Below are 23,523 nucleotides of genomic sequence, written 5' to 3'. Positions count from 1 at the left end.
GACCATGGTTAACCATGGTTTTAATGACCATGGTTGACCATGGTTGTAACCACGGTTGACCATGGTAGGAACCATGGTCAACCGTGGTTCGAACCATGGTCAACCGTGGTCCCAACCATGGTCAACCGTGGTCCCAACCATGGTCAACCATGGTTATTAATGAGTCAACCATGGTCAACCATCTCCATTAAACCATGGTTGGCCATTTTACATTCTTGTCAAATCAATCTTCAATTATCTTGAAACAGTTAGTCTACTTGTTATGGAGCCTGTATACTTCTCTTCCTTTTTGTGTCAGGACTACCAACAAATGCTAAATTGCATGAAACTCTTTAAAGCTACCCTTGCAGAAATGTTCATCCATAAAATGCAAAGCAGTTTCCACCTGCAAGAACATAACATTTTCCACAAAGAATCAATTGTTCTTGATAATTTTTTTCCAAAACAGATTTTAAGGATCAAAAATGTTTTATCTTCTTTTGCAAATTTTCAATAATAAAAACACCCAACAAAATAAACATTATGAACATGTTTTTGTTTAAACAAATAATTGTAACCCCCCCTTTTTTTTTGGTTTACCTTTCAAACAAAAGAATGATTGTGTAAATTATTTTACAATTGACAAAATTTTCATATTGTACAGTTTTATCAGTTACACCTGGAATTAAAAACAATTAAATATAAAATTTATGTTGATATGGATAACTGACACTGACAAAAAAATTTAAAGACCCATTTCAGGTGGCATGTGTTCAATTAATGAAAGCCAAATCAAATACTGTAACAATTTTTACATCTTTTAAACAAAATATCAAACAGATTTCCTGTGAATGTACTTATCTGATAACAAATCTTCTTTAGGTGACAACACTGGACATCAAATCCTTCACTTGATTTTTAAAGCGCGAAATAACTTTACTGAGATCACGTGACGTTTGTTCCAAGTCATTTAATAAAATCAACGGTACCAATTTTGTTGCACCAGATGCGCATTTCGACAAAATATGTCTCTTCAGTGATGCTCGTGGCCAAAATATTTGAAATCCAAAGCTTATATAAAAGATGAAGAGCTATAATCCAAAAGGTCCAAAAAGTATAGTCAAATTCGTGAAAGGAATCAGAGCTTTGCATGAGGGAGATACATTCCTTAATTTATAATAATTTCTAATATTTTGTAACAGCAAATTTAAATAACACAAAAAATCCGTATTTTCATGCCAGTACCGAAGTACTGGCTACTGGGCTGGTGATACCCTCGGGGACTAATAGTCCACCAGCAGAGGCATCGACCCAGTGGTAGTAATAAAATCAACGGTACCAATTTTGTTGCACCAGATGCGCATTTCGACAAAATATGTCTCTTCAGTGATGCTCGTGGCCAAAATATTTGAAATCCAAAGCTTATATAAAAGATGAAGAGCTATAATCCAAAAGGTCCAAAAAGTATAGTCAAATTCGTGAAAGGAATCAGAGCTTTGCATGAGGGAGATACATTCCTTAATTTATAATAATTTCTAATATTTTGTAACAGCAAATTTAAATAACACAAAAAATCCGTATTTTCATGCCAGTACCGAAGTACTGGCTACTGGGCTGGTGATACCCTCGGGGACTAATAGTCCACCAGCAGAGGCATCGACCCAGTGGTAGTAATAAAATCAACGGTACCAATTTTGTTGCACCAGATGCGCATTTCGACAAAATATGTCTCTTCAGTGATGCTCGTGGCCAAAATATTTGAAATCCAAAGCTTATATAAAAGATGAAGAGCTATAATCCAAAAGGTCCAAAAAGTATAGTCAAATTCGTGAAAGGAATCAGAGCTTTGCATGAGGGAGATACATTCCTTAATTTATAATAATTTCTAATATTTTGTAACAGCAAATTTAAATAACACAAAAAATCCGTATTTTCATGCCAGTACCGAAGTACTGGCTACTGGGCTGGTGATACCCTCGGGGACTAATAGTCCACCAGCAGAGGCATCGACCCAGTGGTAGTAATAAAATCAACGGTACCAATTTTGTTGCACCAGATGCGCATTTCGACAAAATATGTCTCTTCAGTGATGCTCGTGGCCAAAATATTTGAAATCCAAAGCTTATATAAAAGATGAAGAGCTATAATCCAAAAGGTCCAAAAAGTATAGTCAAATTCGTGAAAGGAATCAGAGCTTTGCATGAGGGAGATACATTCCTTAATTTATAATAATTTCTAATATTTTGTAACAGCAAATTTAAATAACACAAAAAATCCGTATTTTCATGCCAGTACCGAAGTACTGGCTACTGGGCTGGTGATACCCTCGGGGACTAATAGTCCACCAGCAGAGGCATCGACCCAGTGGTAGTAATAAAATCAACGGTACCAATTTTGTTGCACCAGATGCGCATTTCGACAAAATATGTCTCTTCAGTGATGCTCGTGGCCAAAATATTTGAAATCCAAAGCTTATATAAAAGATGAAGAGCTATAATCCAAAAGGTCCAAAAAGTATAGTCAAATTCGTGAAAGGAATCAGAGCTTTGCATGAGGGAGATACATTCCTTAATTTATAATAATTTCTAATATTTTGTAACAGCAAATTTAAATAACACAAAAAATCCGTATTTTCATGCCAGTACCGAAGTACTGGCTACTGGGCTGGTGATACCCTCGGGGACTAATAGTCCACCAGCAGAGGCATCGACCCAGTGGTAGTAATAAAATCAACGGTACCAATTTTGTTGCACCAGATGCGCATTTCGACAAAATATGTCTCTTCAGTGATGCTCGTGGCCAAAATATTTGAAATCCAAAGCTTATATAAAAGATGAAGAGCTATAATCCAAAAGGTCCAAAAAGTATAGTCAAATTCGTGAAAGGAATCAGAGCTTTGCATGAGGGAGATACATTCCTTAATTTATAATAATTTCTAATATTTTGTAACAGCAAATTTAAATAACACAAAAAATCCGTATTTTCATGCCAGTACCGAAGTACTGGCTACTGGGCTGGTGATACCCTCGGGGACTAATAGTCCACCAGCAGAGGCATCGACCCAGTGGTAGTAATAAAATCAACGGTACCAATTTTGTTGCACCAGATGCGCATTTCGACAAAATATGTCTCTTCAGTGATGCTCGTGGCCAAAATATTTGAAATCCAAAGCTTATATAAAAGATGAAGAGCTATAATCCAAAAGGTCCAAAAAGTATAGTCAAATTCGTGAAAGGAATCAGAGCTTTGCATGAGGGAGATACATTCCTTAATTTATAATAATTTCTAATATTTTGTAACAGCAAATTTAAATAACACAAAAAATCCGTATTTTCATGCCAGTACCGAAGTACTGGCTACTGGGCTGGTGATACCCTCGGGGACTAATAGTCCACCAGCAGAGGCATCGACCCAGTGGTAGTAATAAAATCAACGGTACCAATTTTGTTGCACCAGATGCGCATTTCGACAAAATATGTCTCTTCAGTGATGCTCGTGGCCAAAATATTTGAAATCCAAAGCTTATATAAAAGATGAAGAGCTATAATCCAAAAGGTCCAAAAAGTATAGTCAAATTCGTGAAAGGAATCAGAGCTTTGCATGAGGGAGATACATTCCTTAATTTATAATAATTTCTAATATTTTGTAACAGCAAATTTAAATAACACAAAAAATCCGTATTTTCATGCCAGTACCGAAGTACTGGCTACTGGGCTGGTGATACCCTCGGGGACTAATAGTCCACCAGCAGAGGCATCGACCCAGTGGTAGTAATAAAATCAACGGTACCAATTTTGTTGCACCAGATGCGCATTTCGACAAAATATGTCTCTTCAGTGATGCTCGTGGCCAAAATATTTGAAATCCAAAGCTTATATAAAAGATGAAGAGCTATAATCCAAAAGGTCCAAAAAGTATAGTCAAATTCGTGAAAGGAATCAGAGCTTTGCATGAGGGAGATACATTCCTTAATTTATAATAATTTCTAATATTTTGTAACAGCAAATTTAAATAACACAAAAAATCCGTATTTTCATGCCAGTACCGAAGTACTGGCTACTGGGCTGGTGATACCCTCGGGGACTAATAGTCCACCAGCAGAGGCATCGACCCAGTGGTAGTAATAAAATCAACGGTACCAATTTTGTTGCACCAGATGCGCATTTCGACAAAATATGTCTCTTCAGTGATGCTCGTGGCCAAAATATTTGAAATCCAAAGCTTATATAAAAGATGAAGAGCTATAATCCAAAAGGTCCAAAAAGTATAGTCAAATTCGTGAAAGGAATCAGAGCTTTGCATGAGGGAGATACATTCCTTAATTTATAATAATTTCTAATATTTTGTAACAGCAAATTTAAATAACACAAAAAATCCGTATTTTCATGCCAGTACCGAAGTACTGGCTACTGGGCTGGTGATACCCTCGGGGACTAATAGTCCACCAGCAGAGGCATCGACCCAGTGGTAGTAATAAAATCAACGGTACCAATTTTGTTGCACCAGATGCGCATTTCGACAAAATATGTCTCTTCAGTGATGCTCGTGGCCAAAATATTTGAAATCCAAAGCTTATATAAAAGATGAAGAGCTATAATCCAAAAGGTCCAAAAAGTATAGTCAAATTCGTGAAAGGAATCAGAGCTTTGCATGAGGGAGATACATTCCTTAATTTATAATAATTTCTAATATTTTGTAACAGCAAATTTAAATAACACAAAAAATCCGTATTTTCATGCCAGTACCGAAGTACTGGCTACTGGGCTGGTGATACCCTCGGGGACTAATAGTCCACCAGCAGAGGCATCGACCCAGTGGTAGTAATAAAATCAACGGTACCAATTTTGTTGCACCAGATGCGCATTTCGACAAAATATGTCTCTTCAGTGATGCTCGTGGCCAAAATATTTGAAATCCAAAGCTTATATAAAAGATGAAGAGCTATAATCCAAAAGGTCCAAAAAGTATAGTCAAATTCGTGAAAGGAATCAGAGCTTTGCATGAGGGAGATACATTCCTTAATTTATAATAATTTCTAATATTTTGTAACAGCAAATTTAAATAACACAAAAAATCCGTATTTTCATGCCAGTACCGAAGTACTGGCTACTGGGCTGGTGATACCCTCGGGGACTAATAGTCCACCAGCAGAGGCATCGACCCAGTGGTAGTAATAAAATCAACGGTACCAATTTTGTTGCACCAGATGCGCATTTCGACAAAATATGTCTCTTCAGTGATGCTCGTGGCCAAAATATTTGAAATCCAAAGCTTATATAAAAGATGAAGAGCTATAATCCAAAAGGTCCAAAAAGTATAGTCAAATTCGTGAAAGGAATCAGAGCTTTGCATGAGGGAGATACATTCCTTAATTTATAATAATTTCTAATATTTTGTAACAGCAAATTTAAATAACACAAAAAATCCGTATTTTCATGCCAGTACCGAAGTACTGGCTACTGGGCTGGTGATACCCTCGGGGACTAATAGTCCACCAGCAGAGGCATCGACCCAGTGGTAGTAATAAAATCAACGGTACCAATTTTGTTGCACCAGATGCGCATTTCGACAAAATATGTCTCTTCAGTGATGCTCGTGGCCAAAATATTTGAAATCCAAAGCTTATATAAAAGATGAAGAGCTATAATCCAAAAGGTCCAAAAAGTATAGTCAAATTCGTGAAAGGAATCAGAGCTTTGCATGAGGGAGATACATTCCTTAATTTATAATAATTTCTAATATTTTGTAACAGCAAATTTAAATAACACAAAAAATCCGTATTTTCATGCCAGTACCGAAGTACTGGCTACTGGGCTGGTGATACCCTCGGGGACTAATAGTCCACCAGCAGAGGCATCGACCCAGTGGTAGTAATAAAATCAACGGTACCAATTTTGTTGCACCAGATGCGCATTTCGACAAAATATGTCTCTTCAGTGATGCTCGTGGCCAAAATATTTGAAATCCAAAGCTTATATAAAAGATGAAGAGCTATAATCCAAAAGGTCCAAAAAGTATAGTCAAATTCGTGAAAGGAATCAGAGCTTTGCATGAGGGAGATACATTCCTTAATTTATAATAATTTCTAATATTTTGTAACAGCAAATTTAAATAACACAAAAAATCCGTATTTTCATGCCAGTACCGAAATGTTTCGCACTGAGTGAATCATTGTTAACGGTTGGTGATAATAATTGATCATGACGTCGCATGTGTTTCCTGTTGGGGAATAAACATAAACAATAAAGACTAAAGATATCACTCTGAAATGTTTTCAAGTTCTTAAAATATGCCGTATAATGATAAAGAAAGGCAGATTTATGAACTTGGAGAGAAAGTCAGAAATTACGTCTTTGGAAGAAAGAAATACATCGTTAAATGACAGCGTACAACTGTTAAAAAACAAGGAATACTGATCGAAAGTAAGTTCCAACTTCCAGTTTGTAAAAGTTTGTAAGTCCCAAATTTGACCCGACTGTAACTAGCATTCTCTGCCACTATAGCTTTACTGCTCAGTTTATGTGTGTTTTAAAATGTATAGAGAATATATTGTTATTGAAATAATCATGAAAGGTCACAATTTACCTCTTGGGAAGAAAGAAATTAAAAATTATCAATAACATTGTACCACTGAAAAAACGAGCACGACTTTTTAATATTGAAAGTCTCAAAGTAATTTACAATTTGTTATAAATTCCCATGGGTATAATCCAGATCAATATTTATTCACCATGGTCCAGGTTGTCAAGTTGACCATGGTCAGGTGCAAGACCATGGTTGTCAAATTGACCATGGTTGATTAGACCATGGTTGACAAATTGACCATGGTTGATTAGACCATGGTCAACCATGGTCAGATGTTTACCATGGTCACAAACGTGGAAAACCATGGTTAACCATGGTTAGATAGAGCATGGTCAACCATGGTCAGATGTTGTCAGATGTTGACCATGGTCACAATCATGGTAAACCATGGTTAACCATGGTTTTCAGCACAGTCAACCATGGTTTGACCATGGTTATCAATGGTTAGCGATGGTAACCATGGTCAACCATGGTTGCATTTTGACAGGGGCAAGGATCCATAGGGTGTCACCAAGTGACGGCTGTAAACCAATCAAAACATGCTAAGTTACCTGAGGTGCGATAATGTTAATTAAATGTACTGTGCCTATCTGTTACCCTTTAATTATTGACTCTATTCTGAGCGCATTTGTTTCTAACCTAAACGATGTAAACGATTACGCGCGTAGTCGTTTAATCCATTTGTTTCTAACATTTTTTGGTCAACGTTGACATCGTTCACATAAACGATGTACGCGCAAAATAGTCGTGTAGTCGTTGATCGTTTATCGTTAAGACGTGTAAACGATAAATTTGTTTCTGTATCTGTCGTTTAAATAATTACGAGCACGTGTTGTTTTCGCAAAGTCCTGGTTATTTATTTCCCGCACTTTTACCTGTTTGTTTACAGTGCGTGAGTGTAATCTATTTCTGTCTGACTACGTGGGGTCGATAAAGTTTATTAAACGATGTATTTGTTTCAGCAGCTTAACGTTTACTAAACGATAGTCATCGATGACAAAATTTCAGGTTAGAAACAAATGCACTCTCTATAAGTACCCTTCCTGGTGCATTCATTTTAGTCAACACTTAATGGCACCCCTAATTCAAAAGCCCAGAATTAAATAAGGGTTAAAGAAACTTGATTCAGCATGAACATTTTCCACTATTTATGATTTATAGAAATTCCTTTGGTGTTTGACAATTGATGAAGACCACAATGTTTGGCATATGTCCAAAATCTCTTTTTATGCATGATTAAAAAACATTGCACTAATTTCAATATTGCTTTATTACATGTATTACTGACCTAAATAAACATGTTAAATAGAGTTAGTATATATTTGTTTAGGGGCCAGCTGAAGGACGCCTCTGGGTGCGGGAATTTCTCGCTACATTGAAGACCTGTTGGTGACCTTTTGCTGTTGTTTTTTTCTATGGTCCGGTTGTTGTCTCTTTGGCACATTCCCCATTTCCATTCTCACTTTTATTTGCAATTTACAACTCCTGCCAATTTTACCTTATTATTTGACAATTAAGAGGCAATTGTATGAATTGTACATTTTTTATACGACCGCAAAATTTGAAAAATTTTTCGTCGTATATTGCTATCACGTTGGCGTCGTGTCGTCGTCGTCGGCGTCGTCGTCGGCGTCGTCGTCGTCGTCCGGCGTCCGAATACTTTTAGTTTTCGCACTCTAACTTTAGTAAAAGTGAATGGAAATCTATGAAATTTTAACACAAGGTTTATGACCACAAAAGGAAGGTTGGTATTGATTATGGGAGTTTTGGTCCCAACATTTTAGGAATTAGGGGCCAAAAAGGGCCCAAATAAGCATTTTCTTGGTTTTCACACTATAACTTTAGTTTAAGTTAATAGAAATCTATGAAATTTTGACACAAGGTTTATGACCACAAAAGAAAGGTTGGGATTGATTTTGGGAGTTTTGGTTCCAACAGTTTAGGAATTAGGGGCCAAAAAAGGGCCCAAATAAGCATTATTCTAGGTTTTCGCACAATAACTTTAGTTTAAGTAAATAGAAATCAATGAAATTTAAACACAATGTTTATGACCACAAAAGGAAGGTTGGTATTGATTTTGGGAGTTTTGGTCCTAACAGTTTAGGAATAAGGGGCCCAAAGGGTCCAAAATTGAACTTTGTGTGATTTCATCAAAAATTGAATAATTGGGGTTCTTTGATATGCCGAATCTAACTATGTATGTAGATTCTTAACTTTTGGTCCCGTTTTCAAATTGGTCTACATTAAGGTCCAAAGGGTCCAAAATTAAACTTAGTTTGATTTTAACAAAAATTGAATCCTTGGGGTTCTTTGATATGCTGAATTTAAAAATGTACTTAGATTTTTAATTATTGGCCTAGTTTTCAAGTTGGTCCAAATGGGGGTCTAAAATTAAACTTTGTTTGATTTCATCAAAAATTGAATAAATGGGTTCTTTGATATGCAAAATCTAACTGTGTATGTAGATTCTTAATTTTTGGTCCAGTTTTCAAATTGGTCTACATTAAGGTCCAAAGGGTCCAAAATTAAACTAAGTTTGATTTTAACAAAAATTAAATTCTTGGGCTTATTTGATATGCTTTATCTAAATATGTACATTGATTTTTGATTATGGGCCCAGTTTTCAAGTTGGTCCAAATCAGGATTCCATATGAAATATTGTGCAATAGCAAGAAATTTTCAATTGCACAGTATTGCACAATAGCAAGAAATATCTAATTGCACAATATTGTGTAATAGCAATTAATTTTCAATTGGAGTTATCTTTCTTTGTATAGAATAGTAGTTGATAATACATGTATATGTTGGAAATTTGCCAGACATGACTATGATAAGTAAAGTAAGTAAGTAAATTTTATTTAGAGTCGGCATATATATACATTATAACAGAGAAAACATGAGCTCTGGTGAGCTCTTTAACCGACTATCACAATAAAAATCATGCAGCATCATGCAAATACTACCAAATAAAACATGCAATATAATAAAGCAAACTTCTATTTGATTTGTGAGCCTCCAGAGTCAAAGCTCATGTGGCAAGCGCCTCTATGTGCATTGAAGCGGGGGAATCAACAAATCACTTGACGATCATAAAATATAACAAACTAAAAGCATACAAACAATAAATAAATAAAAATAAGCACTAGCATTTAATGGCAGATATATATTTAAAAAATGCATAAAAAGCAGAGCAAAAGGCCATTATAAAAAGAAAGAAAGAAATTTCAGCTTTGAGACAGCACTGGATGGAAACGACATGAACTGCAGAAGCATTTTTGACCCCCACACCAGGAATTTATGTAATTCCTAAACTGGTCAAAAGAAGTCATGAGTCTAGCCTCATTAGGAAGTGAGTTCCATACTTGTGCTGCCTCAAATCTAAAAGATCTTTTACCATAACTGGAGGTTCTAGGTCTAGGTACCTCAGCAGTGTTTACATACCTGAAATTATATGAATTGTTTTTTATTACAACTAAATCTTGAATAAATAAAGGACATTTTTTATTAATTATTTTAAAGGTCTCCAAGGCAATTGAGCGCATTCTACGAGTTTTTAATGATGGAAGGTTCGAAATCTGTAGGAGTGTTTCGTATGAGCTCAGATGGTCTTCATAAATAAATCGAAGCGCTCGTTCTTGTATTTTTTCTATTTTTCTGGTATTTTGTTCCCCACAGAAATGCCAAGTCAAAGGGCAGTAACTGAAATTAGACATAATAAAAGAGTAGTAAATTGTAAGCTTACTCAGTTTGTTTAGATGTTTCCCAATTCTTTTCAAAACATTTAACTGCCTTGCAGCCTTTTTACAAATATTTGAAATGTGTAAATTAAAGTTTAATTTAAAATCAATTGTAACTCCAAGAAGTTTCACCTCATCCTCACATGATATAGAAATACCATTCAAGTCATTTTCTATTTTTATTTGCCAATAACTTTATGTAAATGACTTCATTGGAAATTTGCCAATATAAAATGTTGCTGATAAAGCTTTTTTTCCTTATCTTATCTAAAATGTTTTTAGATAATGTATGTTGGACATTTGCCAGACATGACTATGATGTCATTTTCTATTTTTATTTGCCAATAACTTTATGTAAATAACTTCATTGGAAATTTGCCAATATAAAATGTTGCTGATGAAGTTTTTTTTATTGTTTTATACAATAAACAATGTATATTCACTTTTACTACCAACCAATCTTTACCATTCAGTGATAACAAGCACTTTATTTTACATTTTAATATTTTATGATGTATTTAAAAGAGTAGTTATTGTTGCAAACTCCATTAGAAATTTGAATTGATATCAGTTTTGGAAAAAGGGAAACGGGGATGTGAAAAAAAGGGGGGGGGGGGGTTAAATTTTTCTCATTTCAGATTTCATAAATAAAAAGAAAATTTCTTCAAACATTTTTTTGAGAGGATTAATATTCAACAGCATAGTGAATTGCTCAAAGGCAAAAAAAAACTTTTAAGTTCATTAGACCACATTCGTTCTGTGTCAGAAACCTATGCTGTGTCATGATCAACTATTTAATTTTAGATTTAAAAAGTTTGAAGAAGAAATCTTTAATTGATTTGTAAAATCTTGACATTTGTTTTGTGTAAAAAAAAACCATGTAATGTCAAAAATTTGATCACAATCCAAATTCAGAGCTGTATCACGCTTGAATGTTTTGTCCATACTTGCCCCAACTGTTCAGGGTTCGACCTCTGCGGTCGTATAAAGCTGCGCCCTGCGGAGCACCTGGTTAATATTTCTATTTGCTCATCAATTTAAAGGATTTATATCAGAATACACATTGTTTATTACATTATTGCATGTTCAGATGTAATTTATAAGATAAAAACTAATCAATTATACAACAGCAGGTTTAATGATAAGTATAGAAACATTCCAACCAAGTTTAATTACTACTCGGAACATGCTTTTTGGTTTAAGTTGGTATGGTTCATAAGTGTTTCTTGTTTTTTGTTTTCTACATAGATTAGACTGTAGGTTTCCTGTTGGAATTATTAACACTTAAAGTCATTTTTAAGGGCCCTTTATAGCTTGCTGGTTTGTGTGAGCAAAAGCACAACGTTGAAGGCGGTACTTTGACCTAGGTATGATTGTTAACGTTTTTGTACATTGTGACTAATGGATGTAGAGTTGTCTCAGTCACTATCACTTATACCACATCTTCTTATACATGTTATATATCTTGGGGCCTCGGTGGCCAAGTGGTTGATGTAGTAATAATCACTAGCCTGAGTCAACACTGAAGTTGTGAGATCGAACCCCGCTAGTGTGGGTGTACTTGACTCCAATCTTAATTGACTAAGATTGTCAGTTTACCTATCGAAGGTCATGGTTTTCTCTAGCACTACTGCTTTCTTCACCCAAAAAAACTGATGGTCATTCTGAAAAAGGGAGTTCAAAAGGAAGTCAATGTCATACCCTACTATCAACACCTTGAAGAACAAAAACCTTGTTCCAGAAAAAATAAATCAATGTGTTTATGTATGAAAAACAAATAAGTATATGGTAATTATAAGTCATTTTGTAATTATAAGTCATATATACTAGTGCAAATATCTGTTGACCTAGTTAGGCATGCACACATGTCATTGGGATACTAATATCTGTTGACCTAGTTAGGCATGCACACATGTCATTGGGATACTAATATCTGTTGACCTAGTTAGGCATGCACACATGTCATTGGGATACTAATATCTGTTGACCTAGTTAGGCATGCACACATGTCATTGGGATACTAATATCTGTTGACCTAGTTATATAGGCATACACACATGTCATTGGGATACTAATATCTGTTGACCTAGTTAGGCATGCACACATGTCATTGGGATAATATGAGGAAGGCACTACCTTAAATGCCAGCTTTATACATGTACCTATTTATGATATACCTATAAGCTGTATTGCTAACTATTAAATAAATACTAAGACAATGTCCTATATATATTGATTGGTTGTTGGTTGTTGAACGTCCAGTGGCAAATATTTCATGCATGTTCGGAACGAATGTCCTAGGCTACATTAACATATTGTTTATGTCTAAAATAAAATTATAACTTCAGATGGAAAATGAGGGAACGATCATTGAACTTGAAAAGGCAGGAGGGATGGGAACATATAGTTGGACCCCCCCCCCCTTTACTCTAAGTTGGGAACCCCCCCCCTTTTTAAAATGACTGGATCCGCGCCAGCTGTATTATAATAGTTATTTCGTACAATTTAACTTTAAGTTAGCTCAGGTGTTGAGACAAATGTTTCCTTTTTTCCCCTAATACCTTGAAAAACCATTTACAATTTAAAGTTGCACAACATTTGCCAAAAATCACATTGTCTTATTTGAAACTATTAGTACCTGTATAAGTATCTCATTAAGGAATATCAGCTGTTTAAGACAAAAGGAATTCAAATGTTATAAGTGGATTTTTATTTATTTATCAGCTGTTTCTAACTTCTTTTCTTTCTATTCTGGTATTTGTACAGGTGTGTGTGCTATTTCAAACATTTCTTGGTACCTTAAAACTGGAGGAGTTATTTCCCTTATTATAAGAGCATTAAAATAAGAAGTTTAGAAAAACACCATAAAGTTTAAAAGAAGTCAGAGTATATATGTATTTAATTTTTTATTGGCCTTAATTTTTTTATAAGAATTGACAATTTGCTTTTTTTTTTGGTATCTAAGATATTTATAAAGATCAGATGCTGATCTTAGATATTTATCTTGTTTACTAGTGCACTTTACCACTGCTATTTTAACCTACATAAAAAACTAGGCAACCACAAAAACCTGGACATGCATAAAAAATAGATCTGATTAAATTGTAATCTGATTTGCAAACTGCTGCATTTAGTTTTACCTAAGTAGTGTTGTTTAAGGTGCAATCATATATACAGATCTCTGGGCCTTTGAAATGATATAACTCTGTAGAAGATGCTTGGTTTAATTGAGTGCAGCATGGACAAGTTTCTCTCAACATCTGGTTGTGTTTGTTTAAGGTACATCTATGGATCAATGGTTACACATAGGATGATGCTGTAGAGGGTTGTGTTTGTTTAAGGTACATCTATGGATCAATGGTTACACATAGGATGATGCTGTAGAGGGTTGTGTTTGTTTAAGGTACATCTATGGATCAATGGTTACACATAGGATGATGCTGTAGAGGGTTGTGTTTGTTTAAGGTACATCTATGGATCAATGGTTACACATAGGATGATGCTGTAGAGGGTTGTGTTTGTTTAAGGTACATCTATGGATCAATGGTTACACATAGGATGATGCTGTAGAGGGTTGTGTTTGTTTAAGGTACATCTATGGATCAATGGTTACACATAGGATGATGCTGTAGAGGGTTGTGTTTGTTTAAGGTACATCTATGGATCAATGGTTACACATAGGATGATGCTGTAGAGGGTTGTGTTTGTTTAAGGTACATCTATGGATCAATGGTTACACATAGGATGATGCTGTAGAGGGTTGTGTTTGTTTAAGGTACATCTATGGATCAATGGTTACACATAGGATGATGCTGTAGAGGGTTGTGTTTGTTTAAGGTACATCTATGGATCAATGATTACACATAGGATGATGCTGTAGAGGGTTGTGTTTGTTTAAGGTACATCTATGGATCAATGGTTACACATAGGATGATGCTGTAGAGGGTTGTGTTTGTTTAAGGTACATCTATGGATCAATGGTTACACATAGGATGATGCTGTAGAGGGTTGTGTTTGTTTAAGGTACATCTATGGATCAATGGTTACACATAGGATGATGCTGTAGAGGGTTGTGTTTGTTTAAGGTACATCTATGGATCAATGGTTACACATAGGATGATGCTGTAGAGAGAGACTTTTACATAGGATGATGCTGTAGAGGGTTGTGTTTGTTTAAGGTACATCTATGGATCAATGGTTACACATAGGATGATGCTGTAGAGGGTTGTGTTTGTTTAAGGTACATCTATGGATCAATAGTTACACATAGGATGATGCTGTAGAGGGTTGTGTTTGTTTAAGGTACATCTATGGATCAATGGTTACACATAGGATGATGCTGTAGAGGGTTGTGTTTGTTTAAGGTACATCTATGGATCAATGGTTACACATAGGATGATGCTGTAGAGGGTTGTGTTTGTTTAAGGTACATCTATGGATCAATGGTTACACATAGGATGATGCTGTAGAGAGAGACTTTTACATAGGATGATGCTGTAGAGGGTTGTGTTTGTTTAAGGTACATCTATGGATCAATGGTTACACATAGGATGATGCTGTAGAGGGAGACTTTTACAAACTTTTTGTCTTTCTACAATTGATTTGTAGCTGTTGTCTGAATTGGTGACTAAGATGGTAGAAAACAGCATTTTTATGCATTATAGTTTTTTTTTTTTTTAAACAAATCGACTTTCCCATTCCCCCATTCAACTTGTGTTGTTATAGCATATGATATTAGGATATTTTGGAGCACTCAACTTCATGACTTTTTTTATTTCAAATACGAAGTCAAAGTCAAAGTCGAATTTTATTGATATAAAATTCAAAATCTGGCATGATCAGAGCAATAAGTTTGCTGGATAGTCTATTTTTATAAGGAATTTCCAACTAAGATGTTTCACAAATATTTTTTTTTTCATTGGCTTGTAGTAACTTTGGAAAAAGCAAAAATGTGATAAAGTATCCATTTCCTCTATTAGAGAAGACAGGTACAAACGAAAAGTAAATTAAAACACATTAGGGTACATATAAGAGAGTCCTGCAGCATTTGAAGGGAGTGAAAATGTCAATAGAAAATGAGAATATATTGACAGGGACAGAAGATTGCCTTATAGGAACAGGCCTCCTATAGATCCCTCAAAGAGGTGTTGCACTCTGAGGCAAGTGAGGGTTCTTTATGTGCTTTGCAGTATAAGCTACACACTGACCTTATATAGTTGCTTATACTTCTAATTTCATTGAAGTCTTTGGTCATGTTGTTGTACAGTTTTCTCATTTTTCAATTATATCAAATTTTCTTACTTACATGTTGTAAGTTGTATAAACAAACTTTAACAAAGGCAATGCTGAAGTTGTTTGAACAATAAGTGATTTCATTTGCTTGTTTAATATCTGTATAGACAATCCCAGAAAACCAGCAAAGCTTTTATATCTGTTAAACAAATAAGACTTTCACTATCTATTGACCATCTATACTGTTTTATAGTACAACTCCAGATGGTTTCTTTTCATCTTCATAAACAAATGATCAGCTAACATGGCTAATGGATTTATAAAATTTGTTGATTGAAGCATATTGCACAAGTACATGATATATGTTGTGTTTCTTTGGTAATAGAATGTTTCTCAGAAGGTTTTAACTTCAGTCTTCACGCTGAACTGCTTAATCTACAGGCCTGCAGCTCAATTTTTGAAATTTTTTATTTAGATTCTGTTGGCCTATAGGTCTGATTTTTACAGGCCCGAGAGCAATTTTACCAGCCTGGGCTGCCACTCGGCGTGAAGACTGTTACTTCCTGTGTTTGCTTGTTTAAAATTAAAATTTGGCAGTTATTAAAAGAGATCTACAAAAGGGGGGAGGAGTAGGACCTTTATCGAGTCTTCAGGATCTGGTGTTTTTAAGCTCAGGATTTCAGGATTGATCCTATCAGGATTCCGGAATTCTTTTTTTTCTAATTTCTGGATGTCACGATTTTAATTCCTAATTTAATTTCAGGACCTTGGGATTCTATGTTTTTAATAAAGCCTGGGATTTCAGGATCAGGACCCCTCCTACCCCCTCTATATAAAGGTTACACCCTTTTCCACAATATTTTCTATCTTTTTTGATTACATTAATCGACTTTTTCTTCCATTTCATTTGTTTTTGAAATATTATTTGAAATGAAAATGTAAGCTTGAGTCAGAGGCATAATAATTTATATCACATATATATTGTATATTATTATGTTAAATATTTGCACAAATTTTGTTTGTCCTATTAAAAATAGAAGCTTAGTTTACTGTTTTAATGATTTTAAATCAGACCTTTCCTGTCATATATGAGGGAAACCCAAAGCGAGGGGGTTTGAGCCTAATGAGGTATTAGTAGAGAATCCGCTCCCCCTTGAAAACCATTAAGCACTGTTAAATGTGATGTTCCTTTTGAATTGTAACTCAACAGTTAAAGTTAGTATGATTGTATCGAACCCTCTTTGGAAATTCCTGGCTATGGGCCTATTGAGGGGTTTAGAACTGCTATAGTACTGGCTTTTATTGTCAAGCATCAAATACCCTAATGTCAATAAACTCAGTAAGTGTATATTGAGAGAGCAGTAGATGTGGTATTGGTGCCAATGAGACAACTTTCCGTCCAAGTCTCAATGTGTATACAAAATTAACCATTATAGGTCAAAGTATGGCCTTCAACACAGAGTCTCACACCAAACAGCAAGCTAGAAAGGACCAAAAATGACTAGTTTAAAACATTTCAAATAAGAAATGATTTAACGTGCATGAAAGTTATTTATTCTACTGTTATAATTAGCTATTACAGAAATAAAATTATACTTTTAAATAAAACTAAATAAAAAACCAGTTGTTGTCATCCTATTATATCTGGAATTGGGCCAGAGTGAACTAGATATACTTCAGTCCCCTAAAAAGAAAAAAAAAACAAATTGGTAGCACATTAATTATTATTATGAAGTTTTGGTGCATAGCAATTTCACTAACTGCACTGACTATAGAACAGGAACAATAAATGTTATATTTCAAGTGGGCAAGACACATTTATAATTTAAGTACATTAAATGCCAACCGAACCCAACTTCCATCAATTACTTAATTTCCTACAGAAATTTGTTTATGACAGAAGAGATCAGGAAGCCAAAAATAATCATCAGACTTAAAAGTGTACCAGTAAGTTAACAAAAGGAAACCAGATCACCCATAACAAAAGGGAACCAGATCACCTAGTGTCATCCTAAATTAAACGAATTATCTACACACATGATAAGCAGTGGTTAAATCAGGGAAGGGTTTGGTGGAAAATGTCAGAATATGTTTTCATATTTAATTTTTTCTGCAAAGGTTAGGTTATTTACTGATTACAGGATGAAAGTGTTATCATTTAAAACTACATTAACATTCAGACATTCAATAAGCCATTGAGGAATGATATTGTTTCTTCAACAGCTAGATCTTGGTTCAAATGTGTGCACTAATTGTCTAAGTGCTTCATGCTGGTTCTAACAATTTCGGTTACAGCATTACTGTTACAGACACCATATTAAAGGCTCCCCTACCCTTATGAAAGGTTTGAAAAGGCTCAATACACATGACTTAAGAATAAAATTTCACTTTGTTTGCATTGGAGACTTATTTGCCATCCAATAATGGTCCTTTTTCATCAGCTTTTATTCACACATTTTTTTGCCCCTACGATAGTAGAGGGGCGTTATGTTTTCTGGTCTGTGGGTCTGTTCGTCTGTCCATTTGTCTGTTGGTCCGTCTGTCCCGCTTCAGGTTAAAGCTTTTTGTTAACATATTTTTGATGAATTTAAAGTCCTGGATCATATTGAAACTTAATACACATGTTCACTATGGTATATGATCTTTCTAATTTAAATGTGAAGTTAGGAGTTTTTACTCCAATTTCACAGTCCACTGAACATAGAAAATAAAAGTGTGAGTGGGACATCCTAATGTACTATATGGACACATTCTTGTTGTAAAAGCTTTTGTGATTGTATTTTTGAACTGTATGCCGAGATTGGCTCGACATCTAAAAATGCTTTATAAAAGTACATTTGTCTCACAATTTTTATCTTCATATGTTTTTTAGTGTTTTCTTTTCTTTGTGCCTAAATTTTGATTTTCTTTGGGATCAGAATAAAAGAATATAAATCTATCATGCATGGTGCATTTTGAATCATAAAGTAGTTTTTGCAGGTGCTTGATTACATTTGATATGCACCTTTATAATTTGTAGATCTTATTTTATTTAAAAGTGATGAGGTATTGGAAGATAAATTCTTAGATTTGTATTTTTATTGTTCAATCTATTGATATGACTGTTACTTTGATGAAAATGTATGTATTCAAAGGGTTCAGACTGTCATCACTTTGTGCTGTATTTACACTCTTTTGCAAAAACAAATTATTGAGATTTCAAATTTGAATTTGATTTATAATAGAAAAAAAAACAACAGGGAAAATTTTTCCTAGTAAAAATTTAAATTGAAGACTATAAACCTATAAACATCTCATGATTGGTCCAGTTATAACAGGAAAAACAGATTATTTCAGTTTGAAAATAACAAATTGTGAATCATTTATTTCATTTGTACACATGTGCTTTTTTTGCTCTGTCATTTTTGGTGTAGAAGCATGCACATTTTTGGTTTGCCAACACTAAAGGTTTATTAATATTGTCAGCATAGTATCTCAGATATAAAAGTGTCAACATCTGGTTGATTAAATTGTGCTCATCATAAATGCAGTTTTGCTATTTTTTCTTTTTTCCTCATCTCTCTATCTCTGTCACTGCTTTTGTCAGCATAAATATATTAACCTTGACTATGGGTTCATATCTAAAACAGCCAACAGTTCTTATTTTTTCATGCTGTTTGCTATTTCTCTTTTCTTCCCATCTCTCTATCTCTGACACTACTGTTGTCAGCAGAATGTCTTGTCCTGGACATCTGGTTGATATTATACTCATCATAATTTCATTCTTTATGCATAATCAAGCAGTTTTGCTATTTCTCTTTTCTCGTCATCTCTCTATCACAGTATTGTTGTTGACAGCATATTGTCTTGTCCTTAACATCTGTTAGATACATACAAACAATACTTCTTACTCCAGCATAGATTACTGTCTCCCAAGGTTAAATGTTTGGGTGCCTCTATCTAGAAACATCTGGCAGCTATTGTTGGCAGATTATAAAAAAGTCTCAAGCATTAATATTTTCTCAGCTGTTTGTATTAATTTTGGAGGTAAACTTTTTTCCAGTTATTTTCTTTGGTTTGGCCTCTATAACTCCACAGCAGGGACACTTAAAGGTCATTGACCTGGATGTCACAAGATTTAAACAGTTGAACTGGTCTTTAAACTTAAAACCTGCACCAGAAACTTGTCAGGCGCGGATCCAGAGGGGGGGGTTCCGGGGGTTGAAACCCCCCCCTTTTTTTTGGACGATCAATGCATTTGAATGGGGACGTGTAATTGGAACCCCCCCTTTGTCCTGGGTTAGGAACCTCCCTTTTTTAAAATGGCTGAATCCGCCCCTGCTTGTGTAACTTGAAACCATTCATTTGGATAGAGAGTAATGTCTCTCTGGCACTCATACCACATCTTCCTATATCTATTTGAAACCTGCGGAAATAATTTTTATGATACAGAGTTATAATCGTTAGCCAGTTTCAGTCATTCAACAGTGTGTTTTACCATATATAGAACCCAGATTTTTAAAAGTGTATAACCTTTCTGAGGTTCAAATCAAAACATTGAACTAAATAAAACATTTTGTTTTAAGCCAGAAAAGGGGGATGGAAATTATCATGCTTGTGCTCAGGCCTGGGGTTTGCCCCTGCAATAAAGAAAAAAACTTCTGACTGTTTAGAATTGTGTATAATTGCTGCTTTGTAAAAAGCAAGTTGAAGTAGAAAAACTTACTTTTAGTTTGATTTACAATACATTTTGGGTGGTCACATTTACACATGCTCATGAATTTTAATTTGGCTTACTGGTAATTTAGGAGATTTTCCACATTAAGATTAAGTGTTGAATAAACACACTTTGAAAAAAATGGAGAATTTTTGTTTTTTGCATCTGTATGTATACAATTGGTTACCATAAGCATATTCTATTGACAAATGTAAAATTCTATTCCCAAACAGGTGGCTAAATTCCACAGATATGATATTCTAAAATCAGAGATAAAGTTTTTAAACACTTGAATAGCAATTATAGTTGCATGCTGTTGCATTTTGAAATGTAATCAGGGGAAATATCTTGCTTGAAATAGTAAATTTGTCATAATTAAATGTTGACTTTGCTTTCAAACCCATTAGGAAGTAACAGAAGATTTACTGCCAATTTTTTTTTATTCATTCATAAAAACAATAGCTCTGATGTTTGTGCCAGCCAATGAAATTGAAGATTTTGGTCGTCTGCTTGTGCATAGTGTAGGTATGGTGCATTTGAATAATTATTAGTCACTTAAGTAAGTGAATCAGTGAGATAATCTTTATAATGGATTACAAATGATTACAAGACGTAAATTTGACCTTGAATGACATTGTAACATGGTCTTGGAATATATAGTGACTGTCTGACATTGTAACATGTTCTTGGAATATATAGTGACCGTCTGACATTGTAACATGGTCTTGGAATATATAGTGACCGTCTGACATTGTAACATGGTCTTGGAATATATAGTGACCATCTGACATTGTACCATGGTCTTGGAATATATAGTGACCCTCTGACATTGTAACATGGTCTTGGAATAGATAGTGACCGTCTGACATTGTAACATGGTCTTGGAATATATAGTGACCGTCTGGGATGCTGAGGAACCAAAGATTTGTACACAAATAGAATATAATTGTCAGGTAAGAAAGATAGTTTGTTTGTTTTTTTATAAGGTCTGAGGAATTTGTCTCACTGGTTTCAATAGATATGATATTTAGGCTGAGCCTCCGTTAGTGCTTATTTTTAATACCATGTAATAATGTTTAAGGCACTGCATTCAGTATAAGGTTGTCAGTTTATTTTCGATTTATGAGTTTGACTGTCCCTCTGGTATCTTTCGTCCCTCTCTTTTCCTGAACCACAGGTCAAAAGGTGGCAGAGTTACATTGTAAATACTTTCAATTTATTTTAAAATTTTCAAACAGTCATTTCACTACCAGACAAGTTTTGAATATAAGAGAAACAGCTTTGGTTTTCATTGTATTCACAAAGAAAGGACTTTGGGGCCTTGCTGGTCGAGTGGTCTGCCCCAAAGTAGCTTCTACGGTATTTACTAGCCAATCAACACTGAGGTTATGAGTTCAAACCCCACTTGTGGCCAATCAACACTGAGGTTATGAGTTCAAACCCCACTTGTGGGACTTATTGATGGTTAGTTTTCCTATCGAAGGTTGGTGGTTTTGTGTGGGCACGGACCAGCTTCCTCCACCAACAAAAACTGGCCGGCACGAATTAAGCCCATTAATTAAGTGGTGCCTAAAATTAGCGTTAACAACACAAAAATCAAATCAAATCAAATCAGAAAGGACTTTTAAAGGCCCTTAAATCACTTGTAAAATTTTAGAGATTTTCACGAAAAAGAATCCTGGCTGATAATACATGGTATATACAGCTAGAAAGTTCATGATTTCCATGAAAGAGTATTAAGTACAGGTTTTAAAGACTGCAGCCCTTTTAAACTTGGATTTCATTGTTATGGCTGCCTTTGAATAGTATTATAAATACACATGGTTACATGATTAAAAAAACTCCTTAGTGCAACATGTTGATATGCACATAAACACAAATTATAATTGTCAGGTATGAATGTTAAAGTATGTTTTTGATTAAATCTTATCTAAAAATTTCCAAAAAGATATTGCTTTTTGTGTTTCATTCAGATTTTAATTTTCTAAGCCAATAGATTTTTGAAAACCTCTTAATCTTCCATTTTTTTGAAGTCGTATTTGATATGAAACAATCTATTTAAATTTTTCAATTATTGAAAAGAAACATTGAATGTTATTTGCTTTTCAAATTTTTGAGCCTAAAGTTATTTTTCGTTAACTTCTCAAGTCTTGCAGTTACCGGTATCCATTCCAGTTTTGTAATGTTGCAAATTTTAAATGAAGACTGCATAAACAAGTAAAAAGTTCAAAACTTTTCTGTTTCATTTTCAGATGTATTTCTTAAATGTGGCTTAATTTATTTATTAGTTAAATTTTTCTTCCATAACGTTCGTGTGTTCGATGGTATGATCAAAAATTGTTATTGAAATATTTTTATACAACTGCAAAAATTTTTGCGTTCATATATTGGTATCACGTTGTCAGCGTTGTCCGTAGACAGATGGTTTCCGGATAATAACTTTAGTACAAGTAAATAAATATCAATAAAATTTTAACACAATGTTTAGAAGCTTGGGATTGATTTTGGGGGTTTTGGTCCCTAAGGTTTAGGAATTAGGGACCCAAAGTGGCCCAAAACAAGCATTTATCTTGTGTCAGTACAAAAAGTTGTGTATAAGTATTTCAATTGTTCTGAAATTGTACCACAATGTTTAATACCATAAGTAGAAGGTTGGGATATATTTTGTGGGTTATGGGGAAAACAGTCTAGGAATAATGGGCCAAAAAGGGACCAAAAACAAGCATTTTTGTGGTTTCAAGACAATAAATTGGAGTTATCTTTCTTTGCCCAGAATGATTGTTGAATCACCTAAAACCAATGCTTTATGAAATTTTCTTTGAAAATTGGAGTTATCTTTCTTTGTCCAGAATAGTAGTTGAATCAACTTAAATCAATCCTATATACAATATACAATGCATATATTCACTTTACTACCAACTGATAAATTAAAGCAGTCTTTACCATTCAGTGATTACAAGCAGTTTGATTACCATTCTAGGGTTTACAAATGGAAAAATTGAAGAATTTTTTTGTTTCTGTTTTCTTAACTTAATTTTGTCTCATCTAAATTTAATCTGGTTCATTCTGTTCTGACAACCTCTCTTTTAAAACAGAAGCCTGTTAAGCAAACAGGCAGATCTTTAGTGGAAACCACTACAGGTTATCTGAGTGAAATTGATTTTATTGGACAACACCCCCCCCCCCCCCCCCCCCTGTTGAGCAAAAATAGCTCCATAATCTTTCAAGTCCAGTAGAACAGCGAAGGTTCAAGGCCACCACTACCTATCTTTAAGACAAATACCATCGAAATAT

The 23,523-nt window shown here is 34.5% G+C and overlaps 1 protein-coding gene across 15 annotated transcripts in view; it reads left to right on the top strand.

Moving 5' to 3' along the window:
* Positions 1-23,523, top strand: part of LOC143049654 (neuron navigator 2-like) — a 342,816-nt gene that overhangs the window by 113,522 nt on the left and 205,771 nt on the right. Inside the window, exon 1 of one of the 15 annotated variants that reach the window (XM_076223277.1) lies at positions 21,054-21,182. The exons of the other annotated variants lie outside the window; for them this stretch is intronic. Within the exon in view, the coding sequence (XP_076079392.1) occupies positions 21,105-21,182 (78 nt within the window). The 5' untranslated portion in view covers positions 21,054-21,104. Of the gene's footprint in view, positions 1-21,053; positions 21,183-23,523 lie in introns of those variants that run through there. 15 annotated transcript variants of the gene reach the window in all.

Source organism: Mytilus galloprovincialis, chromosome 10, assembly GCF_965363235.1.
Source record: "Mytilus galloprovincialis chromosome 10, xbMytGall1.hap1.1, whole genome shotgun sequence".
Lineage (NCBI taxonomy): Eukaryota > Metazoa > Mollusca > Bivalvia > Mytilida > Mytilidae > Mytilus > Mytilus galloprovincialis.
Note: the sequence above shows the minus strand (reverse complement) of the source record. Positions and strands in the feature narration are given on the sequence as shown.